The sequence below is a fragment of the Neoarius graeffei genome, chromosome 7 (assembly GCF_027579695.1).
Source record: "Neoarius graeffei isolate fNeoGra1 chromosome 7, fNeoGra1.pri, whole genome shotgun sequence".
NCBI classification, from domain to species: Eukaryota; Metazoa; Chordata; class Actinopteri; order Siluriformes; family Ariidae; genus Neoarius; species Neoarius graeffei.
In genome coordinates, this window is record NC_083575.1 from 52,234,654 (window position 1) to 52,252,325 (window position 17,672).

General features: G+C 42.9%; 1 protein-coding gene across 6 annotated transcripts in view; it reads right to left on the reverse strand.

The window, feature by feature from the left end:
• Positions 1-17,672, reverse strand: part of arhgap22 (Rho GTPase activating protein 22) — a 55,267-nt gene that overhangs the window by 15,033 nt on the left and 22,562 nt on the right. For 3 of the 6 annotated variants that reach the window (XM_060925923.1, XM_060925922.1, XM_060925924.1), the window contains 2 exons: positions 2,702-2,830; positions 1,475-1,682 (listed from right to left, as the gene is read on the reverse strand). In XM_060925923.1, coding sequence (XP_060781906.1) covers positions 1,475-1,682; positions 2,702-2,830 — 337 coding nt within the window. Of the gene's footprint in view, positions 1-1,474; positions 1,683-1,811; positions 2,474-2,685; positions 2,831-13,850; positions 14,110-17,672 lie in introns of those variants that run through there. The other 3 variants (XM_060925925.1, XM_060925926.1, XM_060925927.1) reach the window with 3 other exon arrangements.

The following is a 17,672-nucleotide window of genomic DNA, read 5'->3' on the forward strand; positions in this document are numbered from 1 at the left end:
GCACAGTCTCAAGAGCATGGGGAGATTCCAGGAGACAGACAGTTACTCTAGGAGAGCTGGACAGGGCCGTAGAAGGTCCTTAACCCATCAGCAGGACCGGTAACCTGCTCCTGTGTGCAAAGAGGAACAGGATTAGCACTGCCAGAGCCCTACAAAATGACCTCCAGCAGGCCACTGGTGTGAATGTCTCTGACCAAACAATCAGAAACAGACTTCATGAGGGTGGCCTGAGGGCCCAATGTCCTGTAGTGGGCCCTGTGCTCACTGTCCGGCACCGTGGAGCTTGATTGGCATTTGTCATAGAACACCAGAATTGGCCGGTCCACCACTGGCACCCTGTGCTTTTCACAGATGAGAACAGGTTCGACCTGAGCACATGTGATAGATGTGAAAGGGTCTGGAGACACCGTGGAGAACATTATGCTGCCTGCAACATCATTCAGCATGACCGGTTTGGTGGTGGGTCAGTGATGGTCTGGGGAGGCATATTCCTGGAAGGACGTACAGACCTCTACAGGCTAGATAACGGCACCCTGACTGCTATTAGGTATTGGGATGAAATCCTTGGACCCACTGTCAGACCCTATGCTGGTGCAGTGGGTCCTGGGTTCCTCCTGGTGCACAACAATGCCCGGCCTCATGTGGCGACAAGTATGCAAGCAGTTCCTGGAAAATAAAGGAATTGATACCATTGACTGGCCCCCATACTTGCCTGACCTAAATCCAATAGAACACCTCTGGGGCATAATGTTTTGGTACATCCAACACTGCCAGGATGCACCTCAGACTGTCCAGGAGCTCAGTGATGCCCTGGTCCAGATCTGGGAGGAGATCCCCCAGGACACCATCCATCATCTCATTAGGAGCATGCCACAACCTTGTCAAGCACGTGGGGGCCATAGTTGCTGTAATGAAATTTCAGCAAAATGGACTAGCCTGCTGCTTTGATTTTTGGGGTGTCTTTGAATTCAGCCCTCTGTAGTTTGATCATTTTCATTTCCATCAAACAATGTGGCATCCTTTCATTCCTAACACATTACCCAGTCCATATCAGGAAAGATATCCAACATGGTTTTTTTTCCCCCATTGAGATCTGATGCGTTTTCAAAGTGTTCCTTTATTTTTTTTTGAGCAGTGCATAATGTGGACAGTCAATCAGGAAGATTGGATTCAGATTGGATATGCGAAAACAGATTTGGACTGACAGTCTGAACACAGCAAACCAGAATATTTTTAAATCCTCTAGATCTATTATGTTCAACAGTTTTTGAAAAGTCTCGTCATTTATCATTGAGTAGTTCACTCTACTGTACCATGGAAACCAATTGTATGGCCTGTTCTTCATAAACTGATCTTCACTGTTCACATGAAGTTTAGCTTTCTAAAACACTGCACGCAGAGTAATATTAAGTTCAACACTAAAATGTATATGCTGATATTTGAATTGCACATCTTTCATAGGATCTTATCCTACCTGTCAAACAGAGGTTTGTCGCCACAGTCAAAAGCATCCTGGAGCTCTTTGACTAAGTTTGCCTGTCCTGGCATGCGGAAGAGGCCCTCCTCTTTCAAACCTTGTTCTCGTATGAAGTCCACACACTGCTCCACCAGTAGAGGTGCCAGCCGGGTCCCAAACTTTCGCTCATACTGTACTGTGTCCTCCAGATGCTGTCCAAAGATCCCTTTCACAACATAAGCAAACGTAGTATGACCTTTAACAAGGCCATCTAAGCCCCAGAACATGCATCTATCACCACAAATATAGTTAGCAGTTGCATTTAAGATTTGGCACTGACTCTGATGTGGCCTACCTCCTCTGCAACCGTGATGCACACGCAGCTCGGGGTGTGTGAACAGACAAGAGCTACACAGCAGCTGACTAGCCTCAGACATAAGATACATTACAGGTCCATTCAGACGTTCATGTCACTCACAAAATCCCAGTAAGCCCTTGCAAATGTGTTGTATTGCTATGGATGTCCAATTAATCCACAATGGAGCATTTGTTCTGCCATCCTCTTTAGGAGCTGTAATCCAAGCTAAAAGATGGTGGAGTTTTGAACCACAGGCACTCAGACAGGTATCATCTTGCCTGTGATTGGTCCAGCTAGTGTAAATAGTGGTGTTGTGGTATGTCTGTCAGCTAAATATACAGTCTCCAAAAACTGACGACTCTATTTCTGATAAGGTGAGGCAAATAAAGGTATATAAAACAAATAACGGCCTAATGCAGAAAGTGAGATTATCCTCTTCACACACTTATCCTACTAGAAGTCCGAAAGAATGTTGAACCATGCGTGTACTAAGTATATCTTAACAGGATGATTTTATAATGGAACATTTGAAGGCTTTTGTGCTGTTTTTAGTCTAAGCACTTCTCTGTGGAATCCACAATGCACACGTCTGGCTTGTGCCACATTGTTAACTGTCAAGGAAAAAAAATATCCTGGTTACTTTCATTTGTACACAGGAAGTATAAAATAACCTCACATGCATCAGGCCTATAACATGATGCCTAAAAATAGAGACGTTTTGGCAGCAGGCTCTGTGTGTTTAGCTGTTATTTGTGTGAGCTTGTGCACCAGTGAAGGAAATAGTGAAGCAACACATGATACATCATCCAAAAGGACAGGAATAGAAAAGCGCGTAGGTTGGTTGATTGATTTTTTTCCCCCTTTGACTGACATGTTGAATATGCTACCTCCGCCAAAAGGTGCCCAGATGACACGTCTGATGGCTTTAACCCAGTCCTCCATGTCATTTTGGGAGTTTGCCATAAGAAGGAAGGCATCATGGCTAGGAGCTGATCGGTCCTTTTCTCCTGTGCCACCTACAGACAGACAGACAGACAGACAGACAGACAGAGAGAGAGGGGTTCTGAAACAGGCAAGACAGGTTGATACATGTCAACAGTTTGAGTCAAAGGGAATATAAAATGCTCAAAGTTAAATAGACTGATTAATCATTAATAAACTGATTAAATTATTGACCTCATCATAGCAGGGCTTTACTGACACTTCAAATAGAAAAAAAAAAACCTCCTGTAGATTTCAAAAAGAGTTTTTCTTTTATCAAAGTCAATCATCAATCCACCACCAAGGCTTTACAAATTATCCATCCATCCATTATCTGTAGCTGCTTATCCTGTCCTACAGGGTCGCAGGCAACCTGGAACCTATCCCAGCTGACTACGGGCGAAAGGCGGGGTACATCCTGGACAAGTCTCCAGGTCATCACAGGGCTGACACATAGACACAGACAACCATTCACACTCACATTCACACCTACGGTCAATTTAGAGCCACAAATTAGCCTAACCTGCATGTCTTTGGACTGTGGGGGAAACCGGAGCACCCGGAGGAAACCCACGCAGACACGGGGAGAACATGCAAACTCCACACAGAAAAGCCCCTGTTGGCCACTGGGCTCAAACCCAGAACCTTCTTGCTGTGAGGCGACACTACAAACCACTACACCACCATGCCGCCCACCTTTACAAATTATGTCCAGCTCAATTAATGTAACATCCCCAAATACAAAGAAATGTGGTCATCGCTGTTACATGGCCATTCAGAAATACTCTGATTTAGCTCTCAGACACACAATGTCGATTTAAGAAAGAAAGAAAGAAAGAAAGAAAGCACAACTTTATTCATCACACCTGTGAAATTTCCTCTCTGCATTTAACCCATCTGAAGCAGTGAACACACATGCACACACACATGAGCAGTGAGCACACACACACACACACACACATACCCAGAGCAGTGGGCAGCCATGCTAACAGCGCCTGGGGAGCAGTCGGGAGTTCGGTGCCTCGCTCAAGGGCACCTCAGCCCAAGGCCGTCCCATATTAACCTAACCACATGTCTTTGGAGTGTGGGGGAAACCGGAGCACCCGGAGGAAACCCACGCAGACACGGGGAGAACATGCAAACTCCACACAGAAAGGCCCTCGACGGCCACTGGGCTCGAACCCAGAACCTTCTTGCTGTGAGGTGACAGCGCTAACCACTACACCACCGTGCCCGATTTACTGATCTATTTTAAATTTAATCCCAACAGATAGATCATAGAATATCCAAATAATAATTATATTTTCAAGCTTGTTGATGGCTACCAAAAGCATCTGGTCAAGGGTGAAACTTTCTAATGAACATTTAACCAAAATTAGATGTGCTATACGTGTCTGGTTTCAGAATGCTTGTGCAACAAATACTTGGATTTTATGTTGTACATCATTCCACTACACAAAAAAAAAAAAGACAGTATATTTACTTTACGCCAAAAGTTTTAGGCACCCTCTTTTTAGTACAAACTTTATAGATGTTTACTTTATGACTTCTACACTCTTGAGTCAGTACAAAAACACGCCCCAGATTAGTTAGAATAGTTTTCCAGCACAAAATTAAATGTAACAGAAAAAAGTTTGTACGTCAGTAAAGAGAGCAGCATATAATGCGAGACCAAGTTTCTGACAAAAAAAATATATATATATAAAATGAAGGTTACTGGGTTTTGCTGCAGAATTAAGAAGCGAGTGTGACAGTCAAAGTGTCCAGAAGAACTGTGGCTGGTTCTGCAAGATGCTTAGTAAAACATGTCCGCTCATTTCCTTATAAAACTGCACTCATTATTCCTGAGACTATTTTTTTAAGCAAAATATCATTTCATTTATTACTGCACACTTTTATAAATAGCGCTGACTTTTTAATGTAGAAACATTTACTTTCATGATTTGAATTTAAATGAAGGCGTCTTTGCTTGATCTAATTTATCATGCATACAGGTTTAGGTTTAAATCATCCATAATATACAGGAGAAGTCACCAAAAAAATACTGAAAACATTTTTGTAGGATTAGAATCAGGATTTTGAGTCAGCGGCAGAAACCTATTCAACACAAGAAAAAAAAGTCACTTTCACATTACTCAAATAGCAAACTTACAACAGCCACTGATTTTTGTTAGTAACTGGTGTCAAAACTAGACAATGTCTCATAAAATTGGATGTTTGACCCACTTTTGATAAAGCTGTAATTTAATTACTAACCACTAGATGGAATCAAAGTAAAATGAGTTTCATCTTGCACCTACCTCCAAAACAATTTAGGCATTACGGTAAGTTCAGATCAGGCCTTTTTTTTTGTTTGTTTGTTTGTCCCTCCCTCCTTCTCTTCCCTCAAGTTCAGATCAGGTTTTGCGATAAGTTCAGGTTTAGTTTTATGGTAAGCTCAGGTCAGGTTTTTGTGGATGGCTGATTCCATAATCTACTCTAGGTGCCTACTTATGGTGCAAGAGGCTTGGTTCATGTTAGTTTATAAAGCGCTATGCAAGCTGACATCCAAGCTACTCCCTGAAGAGGCTGTGTTCTATCTTTACTCTGGCTTTAGAGCTGACTGAGAAGAGTGAGGAAATGGAAGGCGTTGTCTTAACGTTGCCTTTCAGCAGAAGCACACACACGTACCATCACTTTTTTTTTGGTAGATGTATAGAAACAAAAGTACTGGGGAGGAAGAGTGAAATGCCTTAACACTTACATGAGGCCTTGGAAATTTTAAAACACATATCATTACTGTTTTGATTTTTAAAGAGTAATGACCATGGAAAATGGAGAAATGTTTGTAGTTTGAGTGCAAATCAGGGTCAATTCTTTCATGTGAACAAGTCATGAGAATCATGCAGTGCATTAAAGGAACAGTCCACCGTACTTCCATAATGAAATATGCTCTTATCTGAATTGAGACGAGCTGCTCCGTACCTCTCCGAGCTTTGCACGACCTCCCAGTCAGTCAGACGCGCTGTCACTCCTGTTAGCAATGTAGCTAGGCTCAGTATGGCCAATGGTATTTTTTGGGGCTGTAGTTAGATGCGACCAAATTCTTCCACGTTTTTCCTGTTTACATAGGTTTATATGACCAGTGATATGAAACAAGTTCAGTTACACAAATTGAAACGTGGCGATTTTCTATGCTATGGAAAGTGCGCACTATAATGACAGGCGTACTAACACCTTCTGCACGCTTCGGCAGCGCATTGATATCTGAGCTCCGTATCAATGCGCTGCCGAAGCGCGCAGAAGGTGTTAGTACGCCTGTCATTATAGTGCGCACTTTCCATAGCATAGAAAATCGCCACGTTTCAATTTGTGTAACTGAACTTGTTTCATATCACTGGTCATATAAACCTATGTAAACAGGAAAAACGCGGAAGAGTTTGGTCGCATCTAACTACAGCCCCAAAAAATACCATGGGCCATACTGAGCCTAGCTATATTGCTAACAGGAGTGACAGTGTGTCTGACTGCGTCTGACTGACTGGGAGGTCGCGCAAAGCTCGGAGAGGTACGGAGCAGCTCGTCTCAATTCAGATAAGAGCATATTTCATTATGGAAGTACGGTGGACTGTTCCTTTAATATACCTAGCAGTTTGCAGTGGGTATTGATGCATGGTCATGTTCGCTGCCCATCTGGGTCAACACTTTCTCCCCCAAACACTATAAACTGGCTGGCTGACTCACATTATCTCAACTCCATGGCTTTATCATTCTCGACTCCCATGAGAAAAGAACGACCTCCATAACTGTGCTCCACACCAGTGCTGATATCCGTGTGTTTCACATGGTCATGCTTTAATGTGTGCAGCTCTACTCTGGGTCAGAACAGTTTCCCAGCCTGCGTGCAATGTGTCCTCAGTGCACAATGCTTTTACTATGATGGCCAGCATTCCCCCCCTTGTGATAGAAGGTCATGGTGGTAGACTGTTTAAAAGTGGAGTTGCGATGTGCATTGTTAACATTCCAGATGACTGTAAGCACTAAACAGTGTCAGAGCTTAAAGGAGATACGCAGAACCATGGCCTCACTTTTTGTTTATAAATGCCTTGAGACCTCAAGAATGGCACAGAAATAGTTTTATGCGTTAACAATAAATCTAATAGAGTAATTTTTATGATTAAAATGATTCATACAGGTAGAGGTCTGAGTGAATGACCTTGACTTCTGTGATGTCACCGCAGGAAGTCTATCGGTCTCATCGCCATTTCTCATCTCATTATCTCTAGCCGCTTTATCCTTCTACAGGGTCGCAGGCAAGCTGGAGCCTATCCCAGCTGACTACGGGCGAAAGGCGGGGTACACCCTGGACAAGTCGCCAGGTCATCACAGGGCTGACACATAGACACAGACAACCATTCACACTCACATTCACACCTACGCTCAATTTAGAGAGTCACCAGTTAACCTAACCTGCATGTCTTTGGACTGTGGGGGAAACCGGAGCACCCGGAGGAAACCCACGCGGACACGGGGAGAACATGCAAACTCCACACAGAAAGGCCCTCGCCGGCCACGGGGCTCGAACCCAGACCTTCTTGCTGTGAGGCGACAACGCTAACCACTACACCACCGTGCCGCCCTCATCGCCATTTCTGCTATACTAAAACACAGAGCTGACTGTAACTCCGAGCCTCCATTTTGAGCTAATTTATCGCCATGCCACATAGATGTGTTGCTGGCCGGTGCAGCAACACGACAGAAGGTGGATTTATGTTGCATTCATGGCCCAAGAATGTTCAAACTGCAAAGATTTGGACGCGTTTTGTGAGAAGTTCACGGGCTCATTGGGCGCCTATGAAGTGGTCTCTCCTCTGCGCTGCACATTTTACTGAAGACTCGTACGAGACCTCTGATCTGTTGAGGAGCGTTGGCTATAAGCCCGTATAGACCCCTTCGCAGTAAACGTCATTCATACGTAAGCGGAAATTGCGCACGCAGCCTGGACCCAAAAAAGACTCAGAAATGCCTAGTTGTTGTGTTTTCGGGTGTCAGAATCGTAGCAGTGATGGGGTTAAAATGTACAGAATTCCAGCAGGATCTCACCCCTTCCAAAAAAAAAAAAAATCGCCGACGTCTATGGCTACAAGCCATCAAACGTGTAGACTGGGATGAAAGCACCATCAAAAATGCGCGGGTTTGCAGCGCCCACTTCATCACAAGTAAGATCAGGCTATTTATTAAATCTTTCTTTTTTATTCTTTCTAGTCTTCGTTTATTGATGTAGCAAAATACTTTGGTAACGTTTGTCTGATTAGCTGGGTCATAGTTACACAATGTAATGAATATTGTTAGCATGTTAACTTAGCTTTGCATGCAATTTTGTTTGTGGGAGAGGTCTCGCTTGACTCAAGCAGTCCAGATTTTGTGCCATCATTATTTGTGTATGCCGAAAATCACAATTTTAAAGCAAGGATGGAAAGGTAAAATTGTGTGCCCTCACTCTAAATGCCAACTTACGTTGACTGCTCTAACCTAGCTCCCGCCCCGTTCAGTTTCATTTCTGGTCTCTGCCTCTCGCTTTTTACGCAGCTCTGATTTCTCTTAGCTGCACTCTTTACACTATCATTCCTTTCATGCCATTACCTCCTGCAAATTGCTGTTTAGTGTTGGTATTTGCTGTTGTAGCTAAAGCCACATTGCCATCACATCACTGGCATAATTTGATTAAAACAATTTCAGCATAAAACACGTTCTGTACATGCCCGCACATAACATAATCATATGCGTCTAAAGACTTGTAGGCACGAAGTTTTTCGTGGGTGTACACTGAAGTCTTGTCAATAAGGTACGAGTATATATCTGGCCATTGTATACCAGGGAACTTACTAACATCGTTCGTCCACTCTTTAATTAAATGCAGATCCGGTAGGCGATGTCCACTTGTGAGAGTTAACTTATTTATGTAGCATTCTCGATCTTGTAACGACAATTGTTTGGCATAATCTGACAGCTCATAATGCCGGTCTATGGGCAGCGTCATTGTTTCTGGGTCCAGGCTGCGCACGCATCCTGGCAACGGTCGGTTTGTTTACAAACATGCGAAGGGGTCTATGGAAAGAGGGTGCAGTACCAACAATTAAAGGAAAAGAAAACTACAAGAAAAGGAAAGTAAGTTCAGTTGCACCAACAAGAAGCAAGAACACAGACGGGTAAGATGCGACACTCATTTGGATACAAAACAACAACACTCGTTTATCTGCATTTAGATTAATACATGTAACTTGTATTGCGTATTTAAGTTACCGGTATAAGATTATTTAATTTGCTTCAGAATGTGATTGTCACAGTTCATCTGATTATTTAATTAGCCTTTTATGTTTTATCAGTGAAAATGCATGCATGTATGTTGCATAAGTTATAACACCTATCCTGTTTTAATGAGCGTCAACCCACAATCAATGAAGTCAAATCAGTCTTAGTTGAGCAAGTCGGTAACGGCATTTCTTACTTTCACCATGCATTTTTATTTATACGACTTTGGTCTATAGCTGTAAAAGGCTTCGGCCTTAAAACCAGTTACCGCTGTGACGTCACACACTCAGAGCTGGCTGACTCAGCGGGGCAGCTCGAATGCCAACTTTGCAGTCGATTTTAACTCTCAAAAGAAAAAAATGTTTATTCCTATTTATGCGGCATAGAAGAGTCAAGGATGGAGATACTATCCACTCAGAAATGTATTTAAAAATAAAGGTTCTGCGTAGGGGGCGGCACGGTGGTGTAGTGGTTAGCGCTGTCGCCTCACAGCAAGAAGGTCTGGGTTCGAGCCCCGGGGCCGGCGAGGGCCTTTCTGTGCGGAGTTTGCATGTTCTCCCCGTGTCCGCGTGGGTTTCCTCCGGGTGCTCCGGTTTCCCCCACAGTCCAAAGACATGCAGGTTAGGTTAACTGGTGACTCTAAATTGACCGTAGGTGTGAATGTGAGTGTGAATGGTTGTCTGTGTCTATGTGTCAGCCCTGCGATGACCTGGCAACTTGTCCAGGGTGTACCCCGCCTTTCGCCCGTAGTCAGCTGGGATAGGCTCCAGCTTGCCTGCGACCCTGTAGAAGGATAAAGCAGCTACAGATAATGAGATGAGATGAGATGAGGTTCTGCGTATCTGCTTTAATGTCCACTACTTATTACTGTAGGCACAAAACAAATCTGGACATGGTTCAGAGTCAAATATTTACACTACACTGCTTTAAAATGCCTCATATAATGAGAATGGTATGCTCACAATGCTGAACATACTACTATAGGTAATGTGGACAGATTTTGTTATTCAATTGTGCATATTAGCACTTATAGTATATTACATTAGACTACACACATTTTGTATTTCTTCATGTGAGGTTCTACAGAATAAGTTACAATAAGCATGTACTTACTGTAATACTGTAAGGTTTAATCAGGAGCTCTCTCTCTCACACACACACACACACACACACACACACACACACACACACACACACACGACAGACTTCCCTTAGGCAGAGGGCTTTTTTTGACCAGCAGTGATAGTGGAGTGGAGGACATCTAGCACTCTGGCCCCTCAGGCTTAAGATTTAAAAAAAAAAAAAATCCTGGATGCAATTCACCAAAGACACGCAAGCTTTTGATGAGGTGAAATTCTGCCTTTCCCTCCCCACGCGCTGGAAAAGATGAGAAATTGGAGTCTAGATCAAACCAGTAATTTGAAAGGGAGTGATTTTAATAAAATCAACAATCACGCTTCTCTCCTCAAAGGCACTAAATGCTTTAAACTAAACCTTGAAATGAATCAAAGCTGAGAGATTTTTGTAGATATTGTCTGTAGGAAGCAATGTGTTTGATGTGCTGAAGAGCTGTGATCACATGCTACAGTGAAACAGCTCTCTGCACTCTTTCCTGGAGGACTACAATATGCAGTAACAGACGTTCATGCTCTGTATTCTTTTTGTCTCTGTGAGCTACTGCTTTATGGCCTGATTGTTGGACGTCTCCTCCCAACAAGTGGATGCTAATCTATGCTGGAGATCCCCCCCCCCCAGCTTTCTTGTGTCCAGATTTCCTATTGCTTCCACAACAATTACATCAGCTCACCGCCCTCCACCCCACCCCACCCTACCATATGATTACTCAAACTTCCTGTGTGGCACAGTCTCCAACTCACCTCACGCTCTCTCGAGACCCTTTCACATGTGAAATCCATTACTGTATGAGGTAAAAACAACATGGAATAGACAACAAATTTTCATTCCCACTCAGCCTTCCATAACAGCATCATGTATTCCCACTTGACTGTAATTAACAGAATGCTACGGTGCACAAGCCATACAAGACCAGATATGACATATAATTCACAAGGTGGCAAGCCCATTGTTATGAAAAGCCGAAGCTGAGACATTAGCTAATAACCAATGTTTCACGAGTCGAGCTGCATCAGAGACTTGTCTTCCTGTTTCTGAACATTTGTTTTGTTCAAGCAAAGGCTATTTATAACATTTTTGCTTATAAAGTAAGTCTGCTGTATCCACTGAGTCGCTCAAAAATACAAGCATTACACCTCAAACTACACACCCTGCATATAGACCAGCATTCATTGTACGCATCTACTTTTACTTTCACTTATTACTCGCCTTATTTAAACCCCTGCTTCTGTTCATTTGTCTTGCGTTTGTCTTTATTTTCTACGCCGTTGATCATGGTTGTTTTCCTCACTTCTAATCCTGTGTTTTCATGCCTGGTGGGTTTTTTTTGTTGTTGTTGTTTTGACTCATCTCATCTCATTATCTCTAGCCGCTTTATCCTTCTACAGGGTCGCAGGCAAGCTGGAGCCTATCCCAGCTGACTACGGGCGAAAGGCGGGGTACACCCTGGACAAGTCGCCAGGTCATCACAGGGCTGACACATAGACACAGACAACCATTCACACTCACATTCACACCTACGGTCAATTTAGAGTCACCAGTTAACCTAACCTGCATGTCTTTGGACTGTGAGGGAAACCGGAGCACCCGGAGGAAACCCACGCAGACACGGGGAGAACATGCAAACTCCACACAGAAAGGCCCTCGTCGGCCACGGGGCTCGAACCCGGACCTTCTTGCTGTGAGGCAACAGCGCTAACCACTACACCACCGTGCCGCCCGTTGTTTTGACTATCCTGGGTAAATAAAAGGTTTCTGCACTTGCATCCATCTCTGTACCTCAACTGTGATAAAAAATATTAAGTGGAAATGTTAGAATCTTGTTCATTAGAGAGAGAGAGAGAGTACATTCACATAACTTTTGTTACAGTTTAGTGTTATAACTATTTTATTTTATTATGAGTTACTGCTGTTTATCAGATTCTTTATAGTTTATAAACGAAACTTTATCATACGGTAGGCATGTATATGAAAAACAAGCTTTATATATAGTTCGCTTCTATCCTCGGTTTCGGCTATCCGCATTAGATCTTGGAACATATCCCTCGCGGATATGGCGCCCTCACTGTATCTGCTGACATTTTCTTTGCTTGTTGTTTTACACTGAGGCACCAGGAGTAGTGCCATCACAATATCACGACATCATTTACGTCACCGCCAGCAACATCACAACCAGTCACAACACGTAAATCCCAACACGTTCTGATTCCCGCTGGAGCTGTGACAAAAGATTTCCGTAAATATTACTAGGTCGACAGGGGGGTGGATTAACGTTTCCAAAACCAGATCAAGACAGATTCACGGCATGTTGAGGATTACATTTGTGAGTGAAGGCTGCCATTGTGCAATCAACCAATCCAAATGCTCCTTCCAGTTGCACTTAGAAATCATGCTGAACTCGGATATCACTGTGCCACTAACAGCAAGTAGCGAGGCTCACGTATCAGTTTTTCTGACCTCACTTAGAAAAACTGAATGTTTTTAAATCCATCAGCAAAAATGTGATCACTAACTGGCACTATAGTGTTTTTGGCTTAGCAGTTGAAAACATCTGAAGGATTGATTCATGAAGACTGAAAGAAAGAAATGTTGCACATGCAAAGCTTAAAAAGTATTAAAAAATCAGCACTGACCTTTGCTCTTCTATTTTTACAGTTTTAGTGGTCTGCCTGAAATTTTTCTGGTCTGATCTCAGAGGCTTCCCCTTTTCACTGTAGCTATATCAAGTATCCAGAAAAAAAAAGTGCAAACTCAGCAGTGCTCCATTTCTGCATGCAGACTGTTAGGTTACCTCAGAGGGCTTTGATAAAATTTACAAAGAGTCTGTGGGAAACTGCCATAACTCTCCTATATCGCCTGCATGGCAATTCGTTATTTTCCTCCACTTTGTTTCCACCCACATACAGTGGCTCGAGGCATTGTTTAAGCCTCAGTTGATGTTACTGAGTGCACAGTAAACCCACTGACTCTATTTTACAGCTATACTGATTGTTTCTGCATGCAACATATTTGTGCATGCAAAGTTCTGACTGTATTAGGAATACGATAGTCATAAACACTGATTCAAAATGAGCCACATGACAGAAAATAGCCGTTCTGATTAACACAAAGTCAAAGAAAAAAAAAGGAAAAAAAAAAGTTACATATTCTCTTCCAGCTAGCTATGATAGCTGGGAGAAATTGGGAAGTAAAGGGTTAAAATGGTAGTGTCAGATCAGAGAGCAGTAGAACACCTTTCAGCACACTTCATGTCAAATTACAGGGACACATTCATGCAAGACTGTCTCACCAGCAGCCCTTATGCTTGTTACAAAGCCTTCCAAAAATACTTATAAAAATAGCTCACAAGTGAAGCCACAGCTTCCTGGATCCTGGATCCTTTTTCGTGCTTTTGGCAGTCCAGATGTTCCAGTCTTTACCACCAGCAGCTTATTTCAAAACTCAGCAATTATTCACAGCAGAATGAATGAAGCTCCAACTATTCCTATAAATCCCAACAAAAGTATTGGCAGGATTCCCAAAGAGAAACCATGTCCATTGTCGTAATCTCCTCTTTCTTAGATAAAGGCACAGGATGGAGGAGGAGTGCACACAGATCCTGAGTGAGAAGTTTGAGGAAAGAAAGCTTACCCTTAAGCTGAGCAGTGTGGTGCTCCTGCACTCTGCAGCAGCTGAGCCCCATGTTGGCACACAGCAGCCGCCGAGGGCTCAGCTACACAAATGCCATGTCAGTTCCACCCATGGCCCTCCCGGAAGGTGAATCCTTTACACAGGTATGTGCCAGGGGCACTTAAGTGCACACGAGGAAGAAGGAGCAAGAGAGAGAGAGAAAGAGAGCAAGAGTGCCAAAAAGAACCAAAGTCGTAGCATTACAGCCAGAAACCTGAAAAACAAGTCCTTCATTTGCTTCATTCATTCATTCATTCATTCAGAAAGGAAGTTTTCTGTTCTTTTCCCCTCCCTTCTTTTTGCCGGCACCTCGCTCTGGCAGACACAGACTCAAACCCATACGTGCATACGCGCGCACACACACAGCCCCTCCAGACTGGGAGTGGAGCTCTGGCTTGCCCTCACTCACCCTCATGAGACACGCCACCACCAAGCACATCTTTGCCAAACAGTGCAAACGCCCCCTCACCCCCAAACACAAACAGAAAGAGCTAATCAATCTGTGTGTGTGTGTGTGTGTGTGTGTGTGTGTGTGTGTGTGTGTGTGTGTGTGTGTGTGTGTATAAAAGTGTAAAAGTGACTTTTACATGGGAGTGCGTTAATATTTCTTCGAGCCCGATGCACATATCTCTGCATGTTGCTCGGATCTTATTTCCACTATTAAACTAAACAGCTTATTAATTAAGCACACATCTCTTTGAAGATACTTTCAGAGACCACACAGCGATTACGTGTTACACAGATGCTTTGATTACACAGTACTGGACCTGGTGTGTGTGTGTGTGTGTGTGTGTGTGTGTGTGTGTGTGTGTGTGTGTGTGTCGGGGGGAGGGGGGTGTTGTGGATGGGAGCTGGTGTTTTCTGAGCTTGTATTGTACAGTAAGGTACTGCAAACCCGACATGAGTCTTCCCCAAATGACCGCCAACCACAAGCACATGCTCAGTTCAGACTTCCACTGTGCAGCCTCACTCCACTCACTGCTCCTGCTTTTGTGTCAAGATCAGGCATTAATGGAGCCATTGTTCGACTGTCTGACATCCAGTGCATGTGAAGCAAAAAGAGCTGGACATTTAAGGACTTTTAAACATGAAGCGGTTGTGCAGAAAAGCAGAAACATAGCTCTTGAAATCGTTGAATGCCGGTGAAAATATAAAATGACAAAACATTACAGTTTGGATTTCTGAGTGAATTTAAAATGATGGGAAATGTACATAAATTAAGGTTAATTCCAGTTTCCTTTATAGATGCTGCAAGACAAAGTGCAACAGCCTCATATCCTTTCGCTAAGCCTCTCGTTTTAAAGTGCATCTAAAGGTAAATTGACTTAAAACACTTTCTCAACCACCACACTAAACATTTATAGCCCTTTATGGGAAGGGAACACAGACAAGTGCTCATCTGGCCATAGATAATCCAGGATGGAGGACCACCAAGAAGTGGATGTTCCCTGCAATATAATAGCCACTGTATGACAGAGCACACTGGCTGGTTATTTCCCACATGACAAAAAAAAAGAATCCCCATTAAATGTAAGGGTCAGCAATCTAAGAGACTTTTAAGAACAACTTTATCACACATACATTTAAGCACACAGTGAAATTTGCCCTCTGCATTTAACCCATCTGAAGCAGTGAACGCGCACGCGCGCACACACACACACACACACACGCACGAGCACACACATACCCAGAACAGTGGGCAGCTATGCTACAGTGCTCAGGGAGCAGTTTTGGGAGGGTTAGATGCCTTGCCCAAGGGCACTACAACCCAAAGCGGCCCCATGTTAACTTAACCGCATGTCTTTGAATTGTGGGGGAAACCGGAGCACCCAGAGGAAACCCACGCAGACACGGGGAGAATATGCAAACTCCACACAGAAAGGCCCCCGTTAGCTGGTGGGCTCAAACCCAGAACCTTCTTGCTTTAAGGTGACACTCTGATGCCAGTCAACAGCCTTTGTGCTTGACTGCAATGAGAACAAGAAGACAGAGTCATCTATATCCCCCGCCCTATATACCAAGTTTCAAGATATTATTTGTCACATTTTTCAAGTTCTGTTGCAGGAAACCAACCCTACCTCTTTACACTGACCTCAGCAGCCCATGGTATAAACCCACCGGACCGTTGGTCCAGGTGAGCTAAAAATTCAAATTTCTCACATTTCTTAGTATCAAAAGGCACATATACATTACTTAAATCAACACATATACCAACTTTCAAGACCATACCACTCATAGTTTTCAAGTTCTGCTCCAGAAACAAAACCTACCCCTAAGACTAACCTGAGAGACTAAGTCTGAAATTGTTTCCATGGAAACATGAAAAATTTAAATTTCGCAAATTTCTTAGTATGAAAAGGCACATCTACATCACCTTGTTAACACGTATACCAAGTTTCAAATCCGTATCATGAATAGTTTTGGATATATGCTCCGGAAATGAACATTGCTCTTAGAAACTAAGTCAAAATCTATTTTCTGTGTAAAAATTTGAAAAAAAAATTTTTTTTTTTCAAAAATCCAAAATAGGAAAAGGCACCAATTCACATATTGCGTGATATGTATACAAAGTTTTATGAAGAGATTTTCAGTAGTTTTAAAGATATGGCCTGGAAACAAACACATGACCAGATGGACGGACGGACGGAACCTGTTTCTATTTCCCCTGCCAAACTTCGTTTGGGTGGAGGATAATTACAGATTAATCCTGCTGGTAAACAATATACATTTATTGACATCCATGGAAAAACAATCATGGAATGCACTGTAGAAATAGTCATTCCTTATAATTATTCATCCAGTGGCTGTAAAAGTCTACACACTCCTGTTAAAATTGCAGGGTTTTATGATGTTCAAAAAAAAATTGAACCAAGATAAATAATGGGTAGATCTGTTACCCTTTAATGTGATACACCAACCAACAATTCAAGTGAAAAAAATGAACTGATGATTGATTGATTGATTGATTGATTGATTGGATTGATTGGATTGATTGATTTTTGGGTGGGTGAACTCTTTTAGACTAAGAGAGTCTAAAAAACTAACAGCACATTTTGCTCCGGCAATTTTGCTCCACTCTTCCTTGCAAAAATGCTCTAGATCTAGTAACCAGTTTGGGGATCGCCCGTGCACAGGCCTTTTCGTCTCATTCCACAGGTTTTCAATAGGAGTTAAATCTGGGCTCTGACCCGTCCATTCCAAAACACTGATCATCTTCTTCTGAAGTCATTACTTTGTTAATTTGGATTTGTGCTTTGGGTCATTATCATGCTGGAAGGAAAAACTTTTCTTCATCTTCAGTTGTCTAGCAGAGGCCTGCAGGTTTTATGCCAAAAAAGGAGTCACCCATGATTCTCTCTACCTTAACCAAAGCCCCAGTGCCAGCTGAAGAGAAACAATCCCATATCATAATGCTCCAACCACCATGCCTTTCTGTATGATGTTCTTTAGGTGTTTAACTGTCTTGTTTTTGTGCCAAACATATCTTTTAGAATTATGCCCTAAATGTTCTCCCTTGGTCTCATCACATTAAAAACATTTTACCACATAATTTTAGCAAAATTTGGGTGGGCTTGGAGGTCTCCCCCCCCCATCAGAATGGGCTTCTATCTAGCCACCCTACCCCAGAGCACAGGCAGGTTAAGAATACAAGAGATTGTTTTCACATGCCGGGAGTGACCAGTACCTGCCAGATGTTCCTTTAATGTTGCTGTAGGTATCTTGGCAGCCTACCTGATAAGTTTTCTTCTTATCCTTGTGTCAATTTTGGAGGTACATTCTGTT